This window comes from Chinchilla lanigera, unplaced genomic scaffold (assembly GCF_000276665.1).
Source record: "Chinchilla lanigera isolate Chin_1 unplaced genomic scaffold, ChiLan1.0 scaffold00004, whole genome shotgun sequence".
NCBI lineage: Eukaryota > Metazoa > Chordata > Mammalia > Rodentia > Chinchillidae > Chinchilla > Chinchilla lanigera.
The window spans coordinates 5,287,358-5,308,311 of NW_004955405.1; the positions used below are offsets into that span (position 1 = coordinate 5,287,358).

Genomic DNA, 20,954 nt, shown 5'->3' on the forward strand with positions numbered 1-20,954 from the left:
ACGGTAATAATTTTGCATGTTTTTTAGAAGAGTACTCTTAGAGGTCATACTGAATATTATGAATTAAATTATGTATCTTGAATTTGCTTCAGAACAGTTCAGAAATGGCAGAGGAATGAGTGGGATGTACCTGAGGTGTGGTTCCTTACAAGGATACAGTTGTCAAAGCTTGGTTCTTTTCCTTTGGAAGACTTATAAATAACAGTTTTTAAATTCATGAGAGAATATCACCAATACTATTGGTTTGGATAGTAGCCTTGAATTTATAGAAGAGTTTTGTGATGCGGAAATATATTTAGTACAAAAGAAAAAAAAATTTAAACCAGTCCCTGCAGACAAAAAAAGCCAAATTTAATGAAAGTTGCTCAAGATTAAGGTTGAAAAAGAAATCGAGTGAAGAGCTTACTTCCTGCCAGTGTTCTCATTCTGACACTGCCCTGACTCAGTCTGGGTAAGTCACACTTTTCTGTGACTTAGGTTCCTATGTTGTAAAATGGAGCTGATTCAGTGGTCTTGCTAGAACTTGAAAGAAAAAAATACATACCTTTTATAACAAATTGGACATCGTCTCTGTCACTAAACAGATCCTTTTTTTCTGTATAAAGTAGAAGATTTTTACACTGGGTTCCTTAAATTTGAAGCGTGTCAATCCCTGCGCTATCAGAAGACTAGTTTTCTCTGTATAATATGGTGGTCTACAAAGTTACAGTGGAAGCAGGGCTCACTTTGTGGTGTTCTCTCCTAGGACCTCTCCTCCTTATACCTCCCTCTCCCCAGACTGCCAAGTGAGCCAAGGCCAGGAGTGTTGGCACCTGACTGTTCAAAGGCTGCCCATTTCTGTCCAAGAGTAGTGAAAAATCCGGTCCGAAGGACAAAACATCACTTTATTTATATGGGAAATAACTGAGCTTTGGAAATGTATAGGACTCAGTAATGAACAGGGCTGGTGTAGTTTTGTGTGCGGGCCAATGTGTTAGCAACACAGCAACAAGTGGAGGTGTGAGAATTTCTCTCATATCCAAAGTAGTTTAAATGGGGCCATAACAGAAAGCAAGGCTTTTCTTCCCAAGAAAGGAGCAGCAGTAGAGCTTAGAGCCTTTTACATGTGCTTAAAATATAGGCACATGTTTCATGCTTAAGAATGGCTTCTCATGTTAGATATTAGTTCCCTGTTTGTCTTCTCCTTGACACATGGTCAGATGGGTTACGTTCCACTTTACAATGCCTGAAGGAGAACTGTTACACTCATTTATTGCTAAACACTTAGTGACTTAATACTTTAGGGCTTATGCATAGATAAGTGATAAAAGCATATGGAAGATGAAAGGATTTGTCTTTCTTTGCAGTCTGATTTTCAGATTTTCCAGTTGGAATGTCCCTAGAATTTAAAATCCTGAACCCAATTCACATTTTTTAAGATATCTATCCCTATAGTTTGGGTTTTTTGTTTTTATTTCTTCTTTGTGATACTGAGGATCAAGCCAGGGCCTTGGCACTGAGATAACCAGCCCCTTTTAATTTTTTTTTCTAGACAAGTTCTCACTAAGTTGCCTAGATGAACTCAAACTTGCTGTCTTCCTGCCTCGGCCTCCCACGGTGCTGTGATTATGGGTGTGCACCATCATGTCTGGTTTCTGTACTCCTGTTTTAAAAGGCAAACAAAAAACCCTTTCCATTTAATTATTTTTTCATGTACTTATAAGGCAGTTTTCTGGTAGTATATGCAGCTACACAGTTTGTATTAACGTGTTAATAGCATATTGATAAATAGTATGTGAATTATACAAGCAGAATGTTAATAGAGGTTAAAGGAGCAAGAAAACACTTCTGACTCTGGTGATCAGAGGAGGCCTTGGAGATGAAAATGGAACTTCTGTGAGCCTTACAGAACCAGAATCTATGGCTGGCAGTGGTGAAAGGAACGTTTCCTTGGCTGAGGTCATAGAGGCAGGGTCTGCCTGGCATACTGCAGGGACAGTGAGTAAAATCCAGCGTAGTGTCCAAAACACAGACTCAGAAGCCAGACTACCCAGGTTCAGGGCTGCCCCTTTCTCACTGTGTGACTTTGGAAGGTTTCTTAACCTCTCTTTATCCCAATTTCTCAAAAAGTAAAAAAGTAGTATTAATCATGCTGAACTTACTGTTGTGCTCCAGTATTAATCATACTAAAGTGCTGCTGCAAGAATTTGGGAATAGTGCCTTCGAGCAACGATTGTACAAGTTGAATATTAAATAAGTAGAATTTGTGTGATGGTGGCTGTGATATATGACAAGGTTGCGAACAGTGGAGTGTTCACTGTGGGGCTGGGTGGTCAGGACCCATACAGCGTGCACTGAGGAGCTGCAGAAGTTGTGTGTGCAGGAGGTGCTGTCAGAGTCATGATTCTGGAAAAGTAGTCTACAGAATAGATTAAAAAGAGCCTGGTGCTGGGAGATTGATGTAATTAGTCCAGACTTGAGGGACCCAAGACCAGAACTCAGATGGTAGCTACATGGGTTTGTATGCAAAAGGCAGAACAGGCTTGAGAACATTTCCTGTGGAGCCATTGCTAGGGCCTGGTGTGTAGCATCGGGGAACAGAGTCAGAGGAAGCAGAACGCCATGCTACCTGAGGGGAGAATTCAAAATAGAGGACTTCTTTGGAGAAGCTGGCAGTGTGTGCCAGAGGAGAAACCTATTTCACATGCCTCACGTGTGAAACAGTAACTGAATTTGGAGTTGAAAATGTCCTTGAAAAGCCTTGTCTGCTGCCCTAGAGACAATCTGGGGCAGGAGATGCAGAGGCAGAGACAAGCATCCTGTGCTGTGGGAGAGAATGGGTAACCTAAGGTGCTGGGCAAAGGGAATGCTGCAGTGATTTTCTTTCCATTTCTGTGAGAGGAAGTGCACATCTCGGAGGATGAGCACATGTTCCTAGTCCAAAGGACTCCGCGTGACACCTGGGCAGCAGTAGCGCTCCCTGGCAGCAGAGAGCTGTTTCGCAGACTGAGCTTAGGCATAGTCTCGAGAGGGGTATGCTCAGTGTCTGTGAGTGCAGATGTGCATCATTGCAGACAGGCTTTATTCTGATGGTGACGAGTCCTCCTCAGAGCTGTCTTAATTAACCTTATCCAATTCTAACCATGCCTTCAATACAGATACTGTTGACCTGTGTGTGCACATATGTAGACACCCACATACATGCACGCACTGTGAATTTGTGTTATTTGTCAGATTTTCGTATGTTGTTCTTCTTAAACCATGTTAATGTATCCTTTTCTCTTCAATTATATTTTAATATCCTGAGGGTAAGAAAGTCTTTTGTTAGTTTCAAACTTGTGATTTTTGTGTTCATCCAGTTACATATTGATTCCAGCCCATTCATGGTTTTCAGACACTGTGTTAATTGTGAGGGTGATGAATAAAACATAATTCTTGGGAGCATACTCACTAGCTTGGGCAGAAAAGACAAAAGGATGTAGTAGAAGCAATAATAAAGACATTCACAAAAGTATGATGTATTAGCCAGCCTTCCCAGCACAGAGGCACAGTGCCCAGTACCCATAACTTAAAGAATCAGGACATAGTCACAGGCTCCAAGGCAGAGACCTCAGGGTGGAGGGCACAGTGGGGCAGAACTGCTTAGCTCCTGATGGCTGGGAAGCAGAGCTATAGACAGTGCCGGAGCGGAATAGACAGGGGCCACGTGTATAGCACCCATGGCGACCCAGACAGACCCAGAAGAGTGCTTTCTGATCTGCTGAGCATTTCCAACGAAGTTGACAGGTCAGGATTAACACTCACCTATGGAGACATGGGATAGAAACATGATCTGCATTGTGTGGAAGAGCCATGGGTAGAGGTAGCTCAAGGAGGGTTTTGTAACAGCTGACTTCTGAGCTCAGCCTTAACTAGTAAATAGTGGTGACTGTGCAAATAGGAAGAAGGCGAAATGAGACGACTGACAGCAAGGGCAGCCTCTGCAAACGTGGACCCGTTTTCAGAAACAGTGTGACATTCAGGTGTTGCTATAGCATCAGGTGAAAGGCAGAGTGCTGAAAGATGAGGCTGGGGCACAGGAAGGAGCCCTGGAGGGACTGGCATAGTGCTTAGAGATGTGGATAGCCTGGCTGACTACAGGACAGGGAGACCCTTGGAAAGCTTCACTCAGAGTTGTGTGAGATGTCAGCCAGAGGTGGCAGTTGGGAGCCTGAATTTAAAGAAAATAAGACATTTGGCAGCTAGTCCTGGGGAAGACATGGGACATCTAAACCAGACAGTATCATAGGAATGGAGAGAGGGACAAAGTCCAGAACACGTGTGATCTGAAGTCAGCAGAACATACTATTACCAAAGAGAAGGGAGGGGTAGGAGCAGAGGTGATTCTGGACAGCTTCTTTGCATGCCTACACAGTGAACCACACAGTCTTAGAGAATACCGATAGCAAGAGAGAAAGAAGGAATTTGTTTTTATCCTCCACAGCTGAGATTTTTAATATGTGTATGATAATTTGGAATTAAAGCTAATGAATGCTTTTCAGAGATGTCTGGATGACTGAAAATACATCACTATTGGTATTCATTATCCCTATCTCCTCCTGGAAGCAGAGGAAGCATCCAGTGCCTATGTTTCCTAACTCTTGCACTGTGTCGTAATCCTTGATTTTCTTTTCTGTTTTGTGTAATGACAGTTTATTGTTTGGGTCATGACTTTATGATGTACCTGAGCAAGTAAGCAAATGAGTACATAATTTGTTAACTACCTATTTGACTTATTCTCCCTGTGCTTCTTCTTTGTTTAAATTCCAGCACCTTCTACTGGAAAAATGTCAAACAGTGCAACACTGTCCGGAGCAGGGGCACCAGCCAGCTCAGTTGTGGGGCAGCCCCAGCCAAGTGACCAGGATACTTTAGTGCAAAGAGCAGAGCACATCCCAGCAGGGAAACGAACGCCAATGTGTGCCCATTGTAACCAGGTCATCAGGTTAGTTATTCATTTTTTGACATTTTCTTGCATACTACCAATGTTAGTTTTTAAAAAATATTCTAGAACATTTACAGTTCCGTTAGGAAAATATTGTCATAATTCCATGGGCTAGTACTGCAGTGAATAAATACATTTAGAATCTGAGTTGATTTGTTTTGTTTTGTTTTGTTTTTTTGAGACAGGGTCTCATTATCTAGTTCAGGCTGACCTTAGACTCTGTAGCCCAAGCTGGCCTCGAACTCATGGCGATCCTGCATCAGCCTCCCAAGTGCTGGGATTACATGGACTCTGTTTTAATGAAAAGTAATTGTGGGCTTTGTGAAAGTAAAACTAAAAACGCCCAATAAATGCATTTCTAATTCCTATCAGAACTAAAGAAAGATAGTGATTAATGTGGCCCTTCAGAGAATAAGAAAATTTTAAGACTTGAAGGGACCATGAACATTATTTATCTTATCTTCATTATTTTACAAATTATAAAAGTGAGAACTTTTAGATTTTTAAAAAAATACTTAGCATTATAAGATAAAGAGCTTTGAGCCCCAGAGAAAAGTTGGTTTTTCAAATACCTAATCATTAAAACCTATTAATTACCTGCAGATCTAGTCACAGATACTTTAAATGTTAGACAAGACTCTAGGAGGCTAAAGCAGAAGAACTGCAAGTTCAAGCCCACCTTGGCCACTTAGTAAGACCCTCTAACAGAATATTGAAAATACTGAGGACAGACTTTAGTGCAAAGGCCCAGGGTTCAAGCCCCAGTACCCAGACTGAGAGATAGAGAGACAGAGAAAGAAATCAGGTTATCCTCTGTTTCTTTAAAATATTTTTTGTCCGGATCTATTTATTTTCTCTTAAACTCCCAAGAAGGAAAAAAGTACTGATAGATCTTGAGTTTACTGTGCTGGAACCTATTAAATCTCCAAACATGTTCTTTAATTGACTTAAAATGTTCTGAGGTGTGGTGTGAATACTAAGTATAATACTTACTCCAGAAGGACCTTGTTGCCTTTCATAAGTTGCCGTATTGGCAGTAGCAATAAGCATTTGAAATTGTTGCTCATGCACTCTTCTTTTTTAATTTACCCTATTTAGAAATAGTTGAAACAGTGGCTTTCTAAAGTTGTATAAGGTTAAGATGTACATTTTTCTTTCATCTATTACATAGATAATGCTTAGCATAATATTTCTTTGTAATACTTTAAAATAAAATTCAAGAACCTTCATGCTTTAAGAAGTAAATATAAATAATACTCCCTTTCTTAACTTAATAAACAATATGTTCAAAACATAGCATACAGTACAAGATTCAAAACAAAATAATATTTTAACATTAAAGAAAAAATACATTAAAGGTGGTGTTCACAGTAACACTTAAAAAATATAGAAAAACGGAAAGCAAAAAATATTTATGCATAATCTCACCTCCCAGAACAACCATTATTAGTATTTAATTCAGAATTTTGAAACATATATACATAAGTACAATGGATATTATTTTATATAAATAGAATTATGATGTTTTGAAAGCTGTTATTTTTTTACTGAAATTGTATTATTCAGAATGAATACCTGCCCAATGAAAGTTATCCAGTAGCAGTGGTGGTCAAAACAGTGGTTATGAGAAGGGACAGATCAGTAAAGGTTTCCAAAGTCTGGCATTGTATCCAACACACAGAACACAATATAGTTGTATAACCGAACCAGTTGTGTGTCTCAAAACCCAGTCATAGCTCCTTCTGTTTGGTTATAATGTCAGTTTGGTTTAGCACTTTCCTAAAAGTACCTCTATATGGTTACTGTCTTAGAGAAATAAACTGATATAAAATCTAGTATGGTGCTGCCTCATCCCAATAAAATAAGGTTTGACTTTTAAATAGTTTCTGTAAGTTACAGCATTTTGGTTACCTACACTGGTGTTTCTGGGTATTATATTCTGAATAAAAACACTGTATGGAAAGAGAAGTCACTGCTTTTATTTGTGTGTTTTTGTAACCAAATAATTACTGGATGAGTTTTTAAAAATGTCAGACTATATCACCTACTGATTGATGCTATCTGATTATCTGTTATCAAATTCTGTGACATCTTATAATCACCACTACCAGTACTTCTGAAAAACTTTATTGGCAGAAAATATGGAGATCATTCACCACCTCTGCATGCCTTGGTTCTAAATTTAATGGTAGGCCAGGATGTAACTTTAATGCACAGACACCTTGCCATATGAAAGAAGTATAGATTATGCTCTATATATTTGTGAGTGGCCATCCATTATTGCTCCTTCATCTGTTAAATTTTATATTGTTCTGTAATATCCAGCACTATCAATTGCACATTAAAGATTCATTCAGTAAGGAACTTAATAGGAATGAAGATTAGTTCATGTTGAGATCGTGTAACAACAATTAACATAGCACATTTGCCTGGTGCTTCAAATACTCAGACAGCTTGTGGCAGTGTGAGGCCTCGTCACAGCATAATTCCAGCTCCTAGCCTCCATGTCACTGTTGCTCACTAAAGCAAGGAAGCGTCAGATCAAGTGACATTCTCGTGGACACCTGTTTAAAAATGAGCTTCAGTTGCAAGCTTAATACTTTCAACGCACACTGTTATACCCTGAAAAAGTCTGGGAAGTATAAAATATATTTCATACTTTACAACCATTAATTTTCTACTATATTATATATTTGCTTATAATTCATATTGTTTTATTTTAAATATTTCAGAATTTCAAAACATTTATGGAAAGGCAAAAACTAAGGCAAATATTTTGTTTTATTGAGTGTTTTGGTTATTTTAGCAGACTTGATTGTATGTTGTTATTGAACTGGTTAGCATAAGTTTATAGAACGTATTCAATTTAAAATTTCATAATTTTATTCCACACTAATGTTTAAAGTTCTTGTGGTTTATTTGAGTCTTGAAAAGTTGGTGGATATTTTACATAAATGATATTATGGTATGAAGGCATTTACTTTTTTAACTAGTTGCACATGTATAGGAGTTAGATTCTGGGGGACTTGCACTGAAGCTTTAGTTTGCTATGGAACATTTTCAATCCAGCTGTGATAGAAGTGCCATTTCTTCAATTCTGACCCCCATGAATGGATTGACTTTTAGAGTGCTGGTATAATAAGGAAGCATAGAAAATCAAACAGAGTGAAAACTAGTTTTCATTTCTCTATGGAATATGTTTCTGAACATTCTGGCTTATTTCTTGAGTATTACAGCTAGTGACATTAAAATCTGTTGGTCATGTGTATTACACTGAGCTAACTGAAGTGTTTGTATTTAGCTTTTTAGTGTCTTTGTGAAAGAAGGGATTTATGATCCTTACATTTCTTCCTACATGTATAATTCTTTAAAAAAAAAAAAGACCATTACTCTGCCTTTGTCTATAGTACAGCACCAGAACAATCACATTCAGCTAGCTCATTTCCAGTAAAAGAGAATTTTAATATTATTGATACATTTGTTTGCTCAATGATTTTCCACCTTTTTCTGGAGAGCTGTGTCAAGTTACCCAAGGAGAAGCCAACGTAGCTTTTTGCCTCTGTGTCCACCCAGTCCAGTCTCTGAGCATCTCATGCTTATCAGTCTTACTTACTGTTCTTACTGGTTAGGATATTATTTGAAAATAAAAGGTTTCCTAGCTTAATGAGTTTAGCCTCTGAATTTAAGGAAACAACTAAAGATGTTGACCAAGAATTTACTATTTACTATGGTGAAAAATTGGCAAGAACATAAATATTTAACATCTATTTGATATAATACGGTGGTGCCATTAAGATCCTGTTTTTGCTTTGATATGTATGATATGTGTGTATTTTAGATTGTGTTCTCAACAGAGACTTTGTCAGACAACCAACTCCTAAAATTTCTTATGACTATCAATTAAATTAAATGTATCAGTAACAGAACCCATCAGTAAGTAGAGAGACTTACTTTATAAAGTAAAAAAAAGAGCCTAAGTTTGCATAATAACCAGTGTTTAGTGTGTTCTTAGCATATTCCAAATATGTTAGGAATTTTACCTAAATTCTGAAGACAGTTCCTGTTGTTGTTGCTGTTGTTGTTGTTGTTGTTTGGTTTTGGTTTTGGTTATTTTGAGACAGGGTCTCACTCCGTACTGCAGGCTGGCCTGGAGCTCACAGTAGTCCTCCTGTCTCAGCCTCCCAAGTGTTAGGATTACAGGTGTGCACCACCAAGCCCAGTGACAGTTCCTGTTTTTACTGCATTTCATAGATAAGAAAATTAAGGCACAGAGAAGTTGCATATTTGTGGGAAGTTGTATAATCAATGGTAGTATGTGAATTTGAATCAAGGTCTAACTTTTCTAACTACTACTACGTCGGAAAATTTGTATAGTATTAAATTAAGATGGTGAAAAGAAATATAGACCTCTAAGGTATAATTCCAATTTTACATAAAGAAAATACATACCAAGATACATATTTAAGCATGATAATAAAGCTATTATTTAATATTATCATGCCAAGAACTTGATTTGTATTATTCTAGTAAATCTTCAGAATAACTCCATGAAGTTCGTATTATTCTTATGAGTATTTTTTAATATAGAAAAACTAGAGCTTGGGTTAATTTGGCCAGAGTCACAAAGTTGATTAAGTAGTGGAGCCAGGACCAGAACCCAGGTGTTTTTGATTCTAAAATACAGTAATTAATGCAATAAATATTTCCTTAGGGTCATAGTAGGTGCCAGAAGCAGTTTTATCCCCTGAGAGTATTATAATACACAACACTTAAGCGCCTTTGCTCTATAAAAAGGTAGAAAGAAACTATACCCCAAAATTTGTGGTTATAATCTCTAGATAAGTTGATTTGACAAGTCTGTTTTCTTTTGACTTTCTGAGCTTTGAGTGTCGAAATGTGTGTCTGTTATGAGTATATACACATGGAATCATATGTGTTACTGTACTGAGTCAGGGAAAACAGTTTTTAGGAAAGCTGCCATAGCTTAAGAGTGTTTACTTTGTTCCTAATGTAAGAAGGAAGAGATAATAAATATGTCGAACAAGTGAACATTCTTGCCTCCCCTCTGAAATATTTTCTGTCAACTGCAAAGACTTCTTAGCCTCATAGTGGTCACCAAGACTCACTCTCCCAGTTTCTCACCTGATAAAGGGTTATACTGATTCTATAAGCAGCTCTCCCCCTTAGCTGCCACTGATACAGAAATAGCAGACATCCTCCCTTCCCTGCACAGGGTTATTCTAATGAACTGAATTGTGTCTTCCTCAATTCATATGTTGAGTTCCTAACTCTCACCACCTCAGAATGTGACTGTATTTGGCAGGGCATTTGGTCCATAAAGAGGCAATAACACATCATTAGGGTAGGCCTTAACCCATTATAAGAAGTGATTAAGGCACTGACACACAGAGTGATGACCATGTGAAGACTCATGAAAAAGGTGATCATCTGCACACCAAGGACAGAGACCTTAGAGGGAACCAACCCTGCCCACCTCTTGCTCTTGGATTTCTAGCCTCCATAACCATGAAAACATAAATTCTTGTTCTTTCAGCCATTCACTGTATGGTACTTTGTTACAACAGCCCTACCAATCACTAGTAAAAACAAACAAACAAACAAAAAACACAAGCAAATCAGCAGCCAAATTAATACAGTACGTCTAACAGAGGCACATCTAAGATTGTATTTGTGTGAAGAGAAGTAAGGGTTATCTCATTTCAGTAGACTAACTTCTTCTATTTGAAAGGAATGTCAAGCAATAACAATTAGTAGTATACTTAGCAAATTAATACTTATGTGCAAGTGTCCATCGGTAAAGTTTTGCGCAGTATATAAAGAGACACCGTATCCTCATGTATTTCATCACCCAGTAGAGAAGCTAAGACCCTAGTGCAAATGATGATAATGTAACAAAGTAAATGCCATGAAAGGCACTTAGTTCCCTTACAGTAATTCAAGATAGTCTCTCTCCCCCTCTTCTCTCCCCCTCCCCTCTCTCCTCTTTCCTTTTGCCTCTCCCCTCTCCCCTAGAGAGAAAGGAAAGAAGCTCTGAGTAGGGCCCCACTCAACCCCAGTTATGGTTATAGATCTAGAGAAATGTTTTGCAGAGAAGGAAGTTCAAACAGATCTATAAGAATTGAATTTGCTTAGCCATGACATCCAAGGTCTCCCAGGATCTCTTGCAGGAGATGGAGATGTCTGTGGACAGGGCACTGCAGGTTTCCCCAGGCCCCTTCAGTCTTAGCAAGAGGTGAGGATTTTGGTTGGCCTGTCCCCTCTTTGGGAGCAGGGACAGTCAGTCCTCCTGCCGTGAGTCAGGTGTGTCAGTTGCCTAACACTCAGAGCAGGCCCTGGGAAGTATCTTGGTTCACACAGTCATGTGCCCAGTGTCCAGTCTTCTTGCAGGCCTTGATTGCCCCTGGGTTTTCCTGTGCATAACTTGGATGTGCTTAAAGCATTGCCAATTGTGACAGCTAGAATTCTGGCGCTTTTCACCTTCATCTGGATTCTGATTATTGAACACAGAAAAGGCTGTGTCCAGAAACTGGATCATAGGCGTCAGCTGTGGAAGACAGCTGGATTTTCCTCTTTGCCATGTATGACACCACTCACCTTATCCGCACTAACAAATTTCTTAATGCACCTTTCATTCCCATGATAAAGAGCAGCTGTCATGTCAGATGTCATTTTTAGCCCATTGCTAATATTATAGTCCAGTTGGACTCTCTCAGAGGGATAACAACCTCTTCAGCGTGGTTTCCATCCCTTTTTAAGGCTGATTGTTTACAGTAAGTGGCCAAGAGGAATTAGACATCTCATCCTGAGTCAAAAGCAAGGGTCAAAGTTTGAAACACATTTATAAACCTACTAGGATCCTCTGAAAATTGGCCTAGCTATTCTTTACATTGTTGGACATCTGGAACTGAAAAAGAGACCTGGACTCAAGTCTGCTCTGAGCCTGGGACCTCTCTCAGGGGCAGGACAAGTTGTAAATTAAAATAATAAAAAACACCACTCCAAATATATCCTGTGTGGCTTAGAGCTGTCTGAGGAGCATGATGAGGAGGCTGAGAAACTGGTTTCCTGTGGGGTGCTAGGCTCTAGTAGTGTTTCCGAATCACTCAGAGGGGATGGGACATAATTATTGGCCTGCAGACTAAAAAGGAGGGGGTCAAGGCCACCTCCTAGTGTGGTTGTCTTCATTCAGTAGATGGGAGAGACCCTAATCCTCCTTGAGAGACAAGTGAACATCCAAGGGTAGTATCATCAAATATACCCTTCCCTTCTTCCCCAAGGCCCACTCTAAATACCTTATGTTTGGGGTGTTTCCAAAGATAAAGAGCCATAAAAGCCTGACCATATGGGATTTCACACCTACTTCCTTGCCTTCTGTAGAAGTGATCTAACTGAAAAATAGTATTGTAACTTAAACTGCCATCCTCTCTCAAGAAAACCTTAAAAAGTTCTCACAAGGGCGGCTCTCCATTTGTTTACTCACAGCCGTGAGAGTTGAGCTATCTGGCTGTTCCTTTGTTCTGCTCAGGCCATCAGCATGTTTCTAAATTGCCTGTTTCTGCTAGAAAAAGGAGGGGATCTAAACTGATTCAGAAAGAGGAGAGGGAAGGAGACCCATATGTTCCCCAAAATTGGAGGCTTAGCTCTTATTTATAAGGGTGAGATTTCCTGATGATCATGAGGCCAGTTAAAAAAATTGCAAACAAGCACAGCAGAACCATGTGACCAAGTCACATGACTAATAAAATGGCTGGCAACCATGACCAAATCTATGCGGCCAACCCTCAGGGTGAAGCACAGTGGCCAAAAATATGGTGAAAAAGTGCACTGGGATGAAACCAGACCCTGAAAAAATGACTAAGGATACCCAGAAATAAAAGGCCTTCTAGGGGAAAAGCACAGATAAGACTTTGAGCCCTAAAAGGAGTAAAGTGGGGTAGGCAACTACTTAAGCATGAGACGAGGGTACCAATAGCTATTTTTCCCAAAAGAGCGAGAAAGCTAAGCTATCACAGAAAACAGAAACATGAGGCCAAAAAGACACACTCAGTTTTAGGTTGTACACATGGAACCTGAACAGTCTGCTGTGTGACTGTCTTAATAGGCTTTCTGGCAGCTCTTAACTGACTCGTACGCTCAGGGAGTGACTGAGAATGGGAAAGAGGAGAGAAAAGGGGAGATTACCTTGAGGTAGACCTGTAAGCATCTTACTGTGGGAAAAACACAGAGGCCGTGTGCTTCCTCTCCCCGCTTTCACATCGTAGGATACCGTAGGAAACTGCTCCTGGCACGGTAAGAAAACTCCCTCAGTCCCCAGCCTAGAGAGGGAAAGAAAAAAACGTCAGCAGTAGACTTTAAAGAAACAAAAAACATGCCCCAAAGGCCTTACTTCCTAGGTAATTCACCAAGTATGAAGTGGATTTTGGGGTGCTGGAGTCTCCTAGAGGTGATTTCTAGGTTCTTTGTATGCAGAGCAAAGAATATTTCAAGACCAGTATAAAAGGTACCAAGATTTTACATTTATTAAAGACAGGGAAAAAACCCATGCTCTCCATAGCAAAGTTCGGGCCAAGTAAAAGTAGGAAAGGAAGTACGCTGTACATCGTGAGAGCAGGCTACTGTGAGAGAGCGCAGTAGTCCTGAGGTCTGCAGCAACTGTCTCTGTTTTTATCACTCACTCCTCGGGTCTAGGCCATCCTATCCAAAACTGCTGGAATTCTCATGAGAAGTCCACATGCAGTGCTTTGGGAATTGTTTTGTCCATGTGTCCAAGAACTTTGCAGTTCACAGGACACACTCACTTTCCCAGCCAGCCTGCCATGCCATGTCCTCATTTCCTGCCTTACTACCACTGAGCTACATCCCTGGTCATGTTTGTGAATGAATGAATGAGTTACCCTGATTGACCTTGAACTTGTGATTTTCCTGCTTCAGCCTCCTGAGTAGCTGAGACTGCGGGAGTCCACCACTGTGTCTGGCTGCTTTTGACTTTAAAAACCTCACTGGAGTAGGTCTGGCTGGGCCAGGACAGTGTATCTTTTGATTGAGTCATATGAACTGACTAGGGGGTGAAATTACATGTGCATAATAATCCTTTTTTTGTCATAAAAGATAATCTAATGGTAAGGGCCATATACTATCATATTTAAAGGCCATACTTTTTTAAAGGCTCTGAAAACCGCTTAAATTCTTGAATAAGACCAAATGTTTTACTTCATTTACTGCCGCTCCCCGCCACATTAGAGTGGAGGTAAGTTCCGTCTAAGCAGGGCTTTTTCCAGCCTGTACCCTACCATCTTTCCAGTTCTAAAACAAAACCGAGCGCATACTGATTTTAGTAAATTTATTCAGTTGACGAATGACCTTTTTCAGAAAATTTCTTGGATGTGTATGTTGAACTGAAATTTTATCTCACTTAGAGAATCACATTGCTTCTACTTTTCTGATTTTATAATAATCTCAACATAAAAAATTGGCTATAGTTGTCTCCAAAATACTTTTTAAAAATTATCAATAATAAGCTAGGCATGGTGGCACATGCTTGCAGTCCCAACCCTACAGACTGAAGCAAGAGGGTGGTGGATTTGAAGCCATGCAGGGCTGCATAGTGTGAAGGCAGCCAGAGCTACATAGAGAGCTGCAGAAAACCCACAAAACAAAACCAGAAACATTACCTTCTTTGTTCCCCTCTCTATCCATTCGTTCGTTCTTGTGGAGCAAGTTGTTTATACCAGGAGTAAGTTATCTGTGTTACACATCTGTATTATTGAATGAAGTGGAAAGTCCTGTCCCATTCTGTTCATAGCACACCGGGATTTTAATGACCTGTGTAGCTTTGTCTTTACTTACTCTGTGTACAACTTCAACCAAACAGAGGCTGTAACCTGTGTGGCCAGGGTCTGGCAGACTCTAGCTGTGCTGTTCGTCATTCACAGGGTCTTCGGGAAGTTGGCTGACTTCTCTGGTGTTTTCTTCATCTACGTGATGAAATTAATTTCCCTGAGCTGTTGGGAGAATTTAATAACAAAGCAAGAAGGAAACATTTGACTTAGAAGCTCAGTCCCTGCTAGATCGCGCCTGTTGAAATTTGCATTTCCTTTCACCTTTCTGTTTGGAAGCTCTTCTTCTCTGAGCTCTTTCTTGGCATCCTTGTTCCTGCCCCTCCCTTTATTTTTCCTTTTGACTCAAGTCACAGAAAATAAACAGGGTAAAATATTTCATGCCGTAGCTCCTGTCTTCTAGCCAATCAAATGCTTTAACTGGCCCCCGCCTTCCCTTCATCAGTCAGCGTGTCTTTAGCAAGGGCTGAGGGCGTGGGATGCAGTAAAAGGTAGCAGAACATTTAATTCTCCTCTTCATTATCAAAGCCTGTTGTTGCAGTTCACAGATGGAAACTCAACCCCACATGGAAGAAGAGCTTTAGCATTGATCCCCTGTTAATGAATTTGTTAAACTAGTCTTTGTGGACACAGAAGAGGGCACTTTGTTATATGCAGAAGCTCTTACTGTTTATGCAGAACTTCAGGGCGTTGTGGGAAAGGTGCTCTTTCAGTGCCGCAAAAAGTATGACATTGGCCAGTGTTGCCCTGTGGGTGCTTGTGTGCAATCAGCAAGAGCAAAGGTCATTTTCAACTCCTGCTTTAAAGGCAGAGGAAAATGTTTGAATTCCTTATTCGCTTAACTGAGTATACTTTTACTGAATATACTTATTAATAGTAAAATTCATGCCATAGTGTTCTTAGAGATTTCTAAGAGTATGTAAAATATAAAGTAACCCTCTGCATTATAGGAAAGGTCAGGTGAATGAAGATAAGGGGCGGGGCCGTTAATGACTCTGGTGTGGAGACGGGACAGTGTCTTCAACAGTGACCTGGACAGTTGCCGAGGGTTCAGCCGAGGGTTCAACCAAAAAAAAAAAGCTTGTTTTGCAGTCCACTGTACAATAAAATAAAACTGCTGCTCAAGAGAAACAAAACTGTTCCTATGCAAAAATCTGATAGGAATGTTTCCAAGGAGTGCATGTGTGTGATCTGAGGACACTCTTCACAGCAGCCTGCAGGAAGAGCAAAAGTGAATGTTGTGGAGCTGTTCCCCAAGCACTGTTCCTAAAAGGAACAACCCTGCAGTGTGGCCCACACCCCAATGATGTGACCCCTAGAGCCCAGCTCTCTCCATCTGACTTGGTCCCAACACTTATTTTAGAAAATGTAGACAATGGCTTGTGTGTTCTTTAGTCAGTTATACTTTTTTTCCTTTTTTTTTTTTTTTTTTTGTCTTTTTGAGACAGGGTCTCACCACGCACTTCAGGCCGGCCTCCAGCTCACTTTGTAGCCCAGGCTAGTCTCAAACTCTCAATGATCCTTCCACTTCAGCCTCCCAAGTGCTGGGATTACAGGCATGCACCACCATACCCAGCTAGTCGGTTATTCTTAAATAAGTCTTTCTGCTTACATGAACTTCATCAAATAGTATTTGGTAGCTCTACAGACATATTTTAGGAGCAGTTTTTACGGTATTTTTATTGCGGGTGTATACCAACACTTATTCTTTAGTAGAATGCGAAGTTTGAGGTTGGACTGATTTCCTTTGACAGCTGGGGAGCCAAATGGGCACACTGGCCTCCAAGGGCCACCCAGCCTTGTGGATGAGCTGAGATGTGCCTTAATAGAAAGTTCAGCTTCATACCATAAATTATTTTGCATCTCTTTTAATATCCATACAAATTGCAATATAAACCCCACCCTTCTGTCACACTCTATGTTATAGCCACAATAAATTTAGCCTAGCAGATTTTTATGTGTATATAACAAGATAGGTACCTGGTAGAAGAGCTTAGAATACTCGTAAAACTTCGTCCAGGTTTGAGCAGAGTGACTTCCTGATTTATCTTTGAAAGTAAATTACTTGCCAAACCTACACTGAGAAGGACGTGTTGAGTACGACTAAGCCAGTTAAAAACGCAGAGACAGTACAGAAAGTAATGGGTGATCTGTAGCATTCCTTATTAGTCGTAACAAAACTATAGAATCCCAAAGTTTGAAAAATAGTAATGAATTATCTTAAATGTAAGAAAGGTGCATGCATCAGCTTATACAAAATAACATTGTTACTAAGAAACAAGTTAGCATGCTGGGCATGGTTGTGCAAGCCTATGATCCCAGCGCTTGGAAGGCTGAGGCAGGAGGATCACCCAGAGTTCAAGGCCAACCTGGACCACACAGTGAGTTCAAGGCCAGCCTCAATTACAGAGTGAGACCCTGTCTCAAAAAAAAAAAAAGAAAAAAATAAGTTAACAAAAAGTGGGCCTAAAAATACAGTTATGTCCCACGAGAAAAAAATTTCAGTCATTCATCAAGAAACTTTCTCCTTTCTTTCCTCTTGCAGAATTGAGTGCCAGTTCTGAAAAGGCATCAGTCTCTTTGCAAAGAATTTATCAGTTCGAGAGAGTTATGGAAGAGTGATGTTTATGTTATTGTCAAATGTTTTAAAATGCTCTGTGTGATGCTCATTGCTCTTTATAATCTGTCCAGAAGTCCGGGTTCTGACACTGAGAGTTACCTGCTAGTCTCTCCATGATTGTGGCTGGTGGTTGTGAGACTGAAGGCCAAATCATAATCGAGTAGAGTAGTATAGTAGAAAGCAGCAGACTCGGCTTCTGTCCTTGGCCTTGTCTGATTTTCTGGCATTTGTCATATCTTTTAAACATTTTGTATCTCAGCCTTTCCATTTATTAAACTGAGTATAATGACTGCCCTGGTCTACCTCACAGGAATGTTTCCTGAACAGATTAGATGCAGTAAAAGTGCCTTGCAGGTAAAGCCACTGTGAATAGAAGTCAGTGTGAGGTAGCCAATGGCCAGAATGGCTCATCTCTGCAGGCTTCATGACTAGACAGCTTCATAGTGGATTCCTGTCAAGCGCACCAAGCCCATTTCATCAGTTCATCACTACATAGAATAAATGAAGAAGAAAGCCCCTTACAGACATGCTGTCTTGATACAAACGTGCATTAAAAGCCAGTGGTGTTTAGGGAAGGGGAGAGGGGAGGTGTTAAGCAATGGTGTGAATTTCAGTTGTGTAAGATGAGTAGGTGCTGAAGATCCACTGTGTAACATTGGCCTGTGGCTAGCAGTCCTATATTGTACAGTTACACATCTGCTGAGTGGGTCTCATGTTAAATGCTCATACCACAATAGAATGAAAAACTTGAAAAACAGGCATATTTGAATTAAGCAGAGCTTTTCTAAGTAAGTTTAGTTTATATATAGTTTATAGTTTTTGTAGTCATTTTGGAGGAGGCAGATTTGATGTGTTTAACACAGTTAAGAAATGAACATATGACACAGTGTGTGGAGAGGGGAAACTGACTAAAACATTTTCTATTACTATTGCTATTTTTAAGACTCGGGCATTAACAAATTAATATTTTGCTTTTATTCATTGTTTAGAAATGTCAAATTTTCGTCTCTGCTGAAAGCGTATGTTCTTGTTCAGGTAGCTCTGTCCTCTACCCTGTTAACATCCTTGTTCTCCACACTAAGGATGGAGTGCACAGATTGACACCCTTATGCTCAGTGCAACACATCACCGAGTCCCCCGAAGACAGAGGGGATTGCTGGCCTTTCTTAAAGGAACCTAGAGGGCTCTTCTCCCCTCCCCTCTCCTCTCCACATAAACGCAGTCCCTGCGCGCAGTGCTTGAGAAGGAAAACTAAGCCTGAACTGGGTTTCAGTGGATGTTGCATACGAGTCCCCTCAAACATTGCATACTGTGGCTACTTTAACTCCTAAACTGAATTGATCTGTTTTCCGCTGGCAGGGGACCATTTCTAGTGGCACTGGGGAAATCGTGGCACCCAGAAGAGTTTAACTGCGCTCACTGCAAAAATACAATGGCCTACATTGGGTTTGTAGAGGAGAAGGGGGCGCTGTATTGTGAATTGTGCTATGAGAAATTCTTCGCTCCTGAGTGTGGTCGATGCCAAAGGAAGATCCTTGGAGTAAGTATTGGAAACTGCTTTTTTTTTATTCTTAGTGAGTTTTAAAACAAAGTATTTTTTGTTGTGAAACTTCTTATTTTCTTCTTGCTTTATCAACATTCTCTCCTTTCATCACTGTTTATTATTGTAAATCAAACTAAATAGGCCTCTTTAGGAGCGTACCGGACTCATGGGGTTAGGTTGTCTTTGGTTTTGTCTTACTGAGTGTGGCTTGTGTGGTGAAAGTCTAGCCACTGCAGGGGAAAAATAATTCACGGTGGGTGTGCTACCTCAACAGGGCTCTTGTTTGCTCAGGAATGAAGAGGTCGCACAGGGCCACACACATCAGAGTTCTCAGAACTGACACTTTCACTGCTTTAAATTAAATTCCATAGCTTTTATAAGAGCAGCATTCCCCCCCTTGTCAGGGTTTAAGCATAGGACACTGACTTCAGAAAATATGTAAACTGTGAGGCTTATAATTGATACATTTTCCTCAAATGCATGTAATGTTTTAAAATGTAACTTCAGTTTTATGAGGGCATGCAAGCAATAGAAAAATTTCCAATCACAGAGTTTTTTTTGCAAAAAAAAATTTAGGAATCAGATCCTTAATAAATAATGATGAATAAATGAAAGTCCTGTTCCAATCACAAAATAAGGGATGGGCATTTCTTATGGGTGACCAGAGGCTAGAATTTACTTTTAGAGGAAGCAAAGATTCCTAACCTCATGTAAAAGTTGGAAGTGGCTTTACTGAGTCCTAGCTCATAGTTTCAGTGTGAAAAGTTAGTGTGAGTTTTTTAGTGCATTTGAAATGGGTCTAAAACTTTGCAGACACTTCATATTAATGCATACAGCATTCTGGGAACAGAGGAGAATGGTTCGTCCTGTACCTTCCTGAATGATGACCAACAATTAAGTAACATATGCACTAATACCATTTTAGTGTATAAAATGTGCTTTGTGGACTCCAGATTAATTGATAAAGTCAAGTAAGAGTGTTAGAAGCAAATAAGCTTTTAATAGCATGTTTATATTTATTCTCATCTTTCTTTAAATCCAATTACCTTTCTGTAACAGGAAGTCATCAATGCTTTGAAACAAACTTGGCATGTTTCCTGTTTTGTGTGTGTGGCCTGTGGAAAACCCATTCGTAATAATGTTTTCCACTTAGAGGATGGTGAACCCTACTGTGAGACCGGTAAGACCGTGAGCCATTAGTTGCTTGAGTTTTGAATAAAGGCCAAACATTAACCCTTATATTGCTGGAGAGTTGAAACAAATGTTACGCCAAGTAGACTTACTAATTGTTTTGAAAGTATTTAAATGTTACTCTAAATATATGGTAAAAATTATTAAAACTTTTTGTTGACTTTGTCAAAACATATTCTCAACTTCATTACGAGAGTTAAGAATCATTAGTATTAGTAGGAAAAATATTTTGCATAACTATCCAGTAGGTTATGAATATAAGTCCTGCCAAATCATGTTCCTAAAACTACCTGTTATGGTCTAATAATGAATTTCAAGTGGTTATAAACATCAGAAATATGCAACTCTAGAATATATTACTGGTTTGCTGCTTAAGGCAACTGCTTTGAAAATAAACTTGAAATCTTTTGTTACTTTTGCTGAATGAGAGGGTAATCCTGGCTTGGATTGCTCCCTTCTTAAAATTATTTTTTAATAAACTAAGCTCTAACTAGGATTGGAGGTCCCATTTGACATAGGGGTTCCCCTTCCCAGGAGTATCTTCCCAGAAGAATTAAAAGCATCATACCACAGTGATATATGTGCACTCATGTTTATAGCAGACCAATTTGTCATAGCTAAATCTTGGAAACAACCCAAATGTCTGTCAACTGAGGAATGGATAAAAAAGATGTGGTCTTTTTATATAGTAGAGTACTATTCAGCCATAAAAAAAGGCTAAACTAAAGACTTTTGTAGGTAAATGGATGCAACTCAAGACCATACTTAGAAGTGAAATAA

The 20,954-nt window shown here is 39.6% G+C and overlaps 1 protein-coding gene across 6 annotated transcripts in view; it reads left to right on the plus strand.

Moving 5' to 3' along the window:
- Pdlim5 (PDZ and LIM domain 5) overlaps positions 1-20,954 on the plus strand; it is a 202,415-nt gene that overhangs the window by 177,580 nt on the left and 3,881 nt on the right. For all 6 annotated transcript variants that reach the window (XM_013517363.1, XM_005374260.2, XM_005374259.2 and 3 more), the window contains 3 exons: positions 4,789-4,963; positions 18,800-18,980; positions 20,043-20,163. In XM_013517363.1, coding sequence (XP_013372817.1) covers positions 4,789-4,963; positions 18,800-18,980; positions 20,043-20,163 — 477 coding nt within the window. The remainder of the gene's footprint in view (positions 1-4,788; positions 4,964-18,799; positions 18,981-20,042; positions 20,164-20,954) is intronic.